This window comes from Cebus imitator, unplaced genomic scaffold (assembly GCF_001604975.1).
Source record: "Cebus imitator isolate Cc_AM_T3 unplaced genomic scaffold, Cebus_imitator-1.0 Scaffold117, whole genome shotgun sequence".
Taxonomy (NCBI): domain Eukaryota; kingdom Metazoa; phylum Chordata; class Mammalia; order Primates; family Cebidae; genus Cebus; species Cebus imitator.
Window position 1 is genome coordinate 2,986,514 of NW_016107432.1, and position 2,909 is coordinate 2,989,422.

The 2,909-nt window shown below is 54.0% G+C and overlaps 1 protein-coding gene across 3 annotated transcripts in view; it reads right to left on the minus strand.

The window, feature by feature from the left end:
- Positions 1-2,909, minus strand: part of RNF212 (ring finger protein 212) — a 55,886-nt gene that overhangs the window by 25,556 nt on the left and 27,421 nt on the right. For 2 of the 3 annotated variants that reach the window (XM_017538962.2, XM_037742164.1), the window contains 2 exons: positions 1,514-1,566; positions 1,361-1,412 (listed from right to left, as the gene is read on the minus strand). The exons of the other annotated variant lie outside the window; for it this stretch is intronic. In XM_017538962.2, coding sequence (XP_017394451.2) covers positions 1,361-1,412; positions 1,514-1,566 — 105 coding nt within the window. The remainder of the gene's footprint in view (positions 1-1,360; positions 1,413-1,513; positions 1,567-2,909) is intronic. 3 annotated transcript variants of the gene reach the window in all.

The following is a 2,909-nucleotide window of genomic DNA, read 5'->3' on the forward strand; positions in this document are numbered from 1 at the left end:
GGGTTCAAGTGATTCTCGTGCCTCAGCCTCCCGAGTAGCTGAGATTATATTCTCGTGCCTCAGCCTCCCGAGTAGCTGGGATTATAGGCACTGGCCATCAGGCCCAGCTAATTTTTGTATTTTTAGTAGAGACGGAGTTTTACCATGTTGACCAGGATGGTCGCAAACTCCTGACCTCAGGTGATCCACCCGCCTCAGCCTCCCAAAGTGCTGGGATTACAGGCGTGAGCCATTGTGCCTGGCCAGGTTTAACTTTCTCACAGCAGACGCAGGGCTCAGTCACCTTTAACAGGTTCCAGTTCTCCACCTGCTCCCAGTGCCTCATCATGGTCCATCCAGACACTTGGCTTCCCCCACTGCCTCCTCGTGGCCACCTCCCTGTGGGAGACTGGACACAACCCACTTGGCTGGCCCCGCTGACCCCTCACCCTACATGGACCATGCAGATATACACAGTGACACCCTCTCAGTCACAGTGGGACCCAATGGAGCTTGTGCCTGCCTGCTCTAAACCCACCAATTAAAGCTCCCCATGGCAAACCTGCCTGGATGATGCCCTGAGCCCCAGTAAAGCGTTGCTGGCCCATGGGGCCATCCCTCTCTGCCTGACCCTTCATTCTTGCCTCTTGCTACCTGTGGTCAGAGCACTGTCCTCCCCAGGCATGGTGCCTTCCCTGTCAGGGACCTGTAAGTAACAAATCTGAATGTGTTTCCTAACACAGGGGTGGACTAAATTTGTGCTTCCATCTGAAGAGCTAGGAGCTACCCCTGGCTGGGTTTTCGCTGGGACACTGGAGGGAACATGAGGTTGGGCTCCCTGTGCCACAGCGATGGTCAGGCAGGCATGGCCTGGACACAGGGCAGACACAAGCCATGGGCATCTGTCGGTATAGACAAGATTCCTGTGTGAGGGGCCCCCGGCCATGGGTTTGGTAACTGGGGTTCAGGCCATCCACCAGATGAAAGAAGGTCCCATGAAAGGCACTATGTCAGTCCCCTTCATTTCCTGTTAGGGCAGGGCTGCCAGCTGCTGGGTCACTGGGACCCTAGCTTAGCTGGGGGCACTCAGACCACTGGGTCACACGATCACTCCCAAACCAATCACTGTGTCTGCAGGGGTGGAGTGCTCTGATTGGCTAGCCTGGATCACACACTTGGTTTGGGACCTGAGCCTCACTGGGACAGGAAATAAGTACCAAAGTGAGCTGGACTCCAGTCAATCGTCTGGATTAGAAAAATCCGGGGGCTTGGAGAGGGGATGGGGTTGGGATGGGAGGAGAGATGCGGAAGCATCCACAGAAAAGAACTGCGGGTGCTGTGATTTCTGCAGGCTCCTGCGCCTCCCACCCGACCCACACACCTGTCGGGCTTTGAGGAGTGCGGTGGCAGCAGCAGGCATCCATGTGGTTTCGCTGGAAGAGCGATGACGGAAATCCTAACGTCAGTGCACACAGTGCGATTCAGCAACCTGAATCTCTTTATTTGTTTCTCTTTCTGGCATTATTTTACTTACTTGAAACTGAATTTTTTACTGTGCTGAAAGCTGTTTGTTGTGATGATCTCATACTAAATAGATGGAGAAAAGGTATTGAATTAAACCATAAAAACTAACTTCCCCCTAAGTCATTCAACTGAACGTATAAGAAGGCTCTGAATCAGTGAAATGTTCTTATTGGGTTTGCAAAGGGCATTTCACATGAATTCAACAGTTCCCAAAGTGTCCTGTGTGGCCCCGCTCTCCCCAGCGCTGAAGCAAAGTGAAATCAACACCCGCTACCATTTACATCACGGGCTCTTGCAACTGCAATTGTCGCTGAGCAAATGGCCACTGCTGGTGTAAAGCTATGAAATGAAGACCTGACAACAGGAGCCAGCAACGCACCAGCTTTTCGAGGCCAGTAAGAGGCCAGGCATGGTGCCCATGTCCATCATCCCAGCACTTTCGGAGGCAGGGCTGGGAGGACTGCCTGAGCCCAGGAGTTGAAGGGTGCAGTGAGCCGTGATTACACTACTGCACTCCTGCTTGGGCGACACAGCAAGAACCCATCTCAAAAAAGAAAAAGAGGAAAGGGAAGGGAAAGAAAGAAGAAAATAAAGAAAAACAGGCCAGCAAGATAAATACAGACAAGTTACTTGGTCATGTTTTCCTGTCTAGCAGCCCTGGCTGATCTCCATGATGGCCAGTAGCAGAGATGGCCTGCTGTGTCCTGTGACTCTGGCCACAGAAGGAAGCCACACCTGGGTCCTCTCTGCCTCTTGGGGCCTGGTGGACATGCTGAGATACACGTGCAAGACCGGGGGAGTGTGTCTGTTTCCGCAGACACACTGAGGTACAGGACTGCAGATGAGCAGCGGGGCTGTCTCCTGGCACCCTGAGTGCCCGTCTATGCTGGCCGGGCTTTTGAGATATGAAGTCTGCCCTCAGCAACTGGGACCAAACTAGCTAGAAATAGGCAGCTGTGCAACAGCTGAACCACTTGGGCCTCCACTCTGCAGTCACCTTCTAGAGCCCGCCGTGGCACTGCCCCTCAATCTCCTCACTGAGTCACTTACCCCGGCAGCCTGTGTCCCAGCCTGACCTATAGGTTCACTTTCTACCTCCTCTCTCCCAAACAGAAGCTCCCAGAGGATGGGCCCTTGGCTTGTTTGGCTTACTCCGAATTGCCAGCACCCAGAAGAGCGCTGATGCGCCTGGTGCTCAGAGAAGACTGGCTGCTGCGAGGTGGACCATGGTGGGTGTAAGGGACTGAGTCTCTGCGTCTGGCAGGGCTGTGGTGGGTGGAAGTACCTGAGTCTCTGTGTCTGGCAGGGCTGTGGTGGGTGGAAGTACCTGAGTCTCTGTGTCTGGCAGGGCTGTGGTGGGTGGAAGTACCTGAGTCTCTGTGTCTGGCAGGACTGTGGTGGCTGTA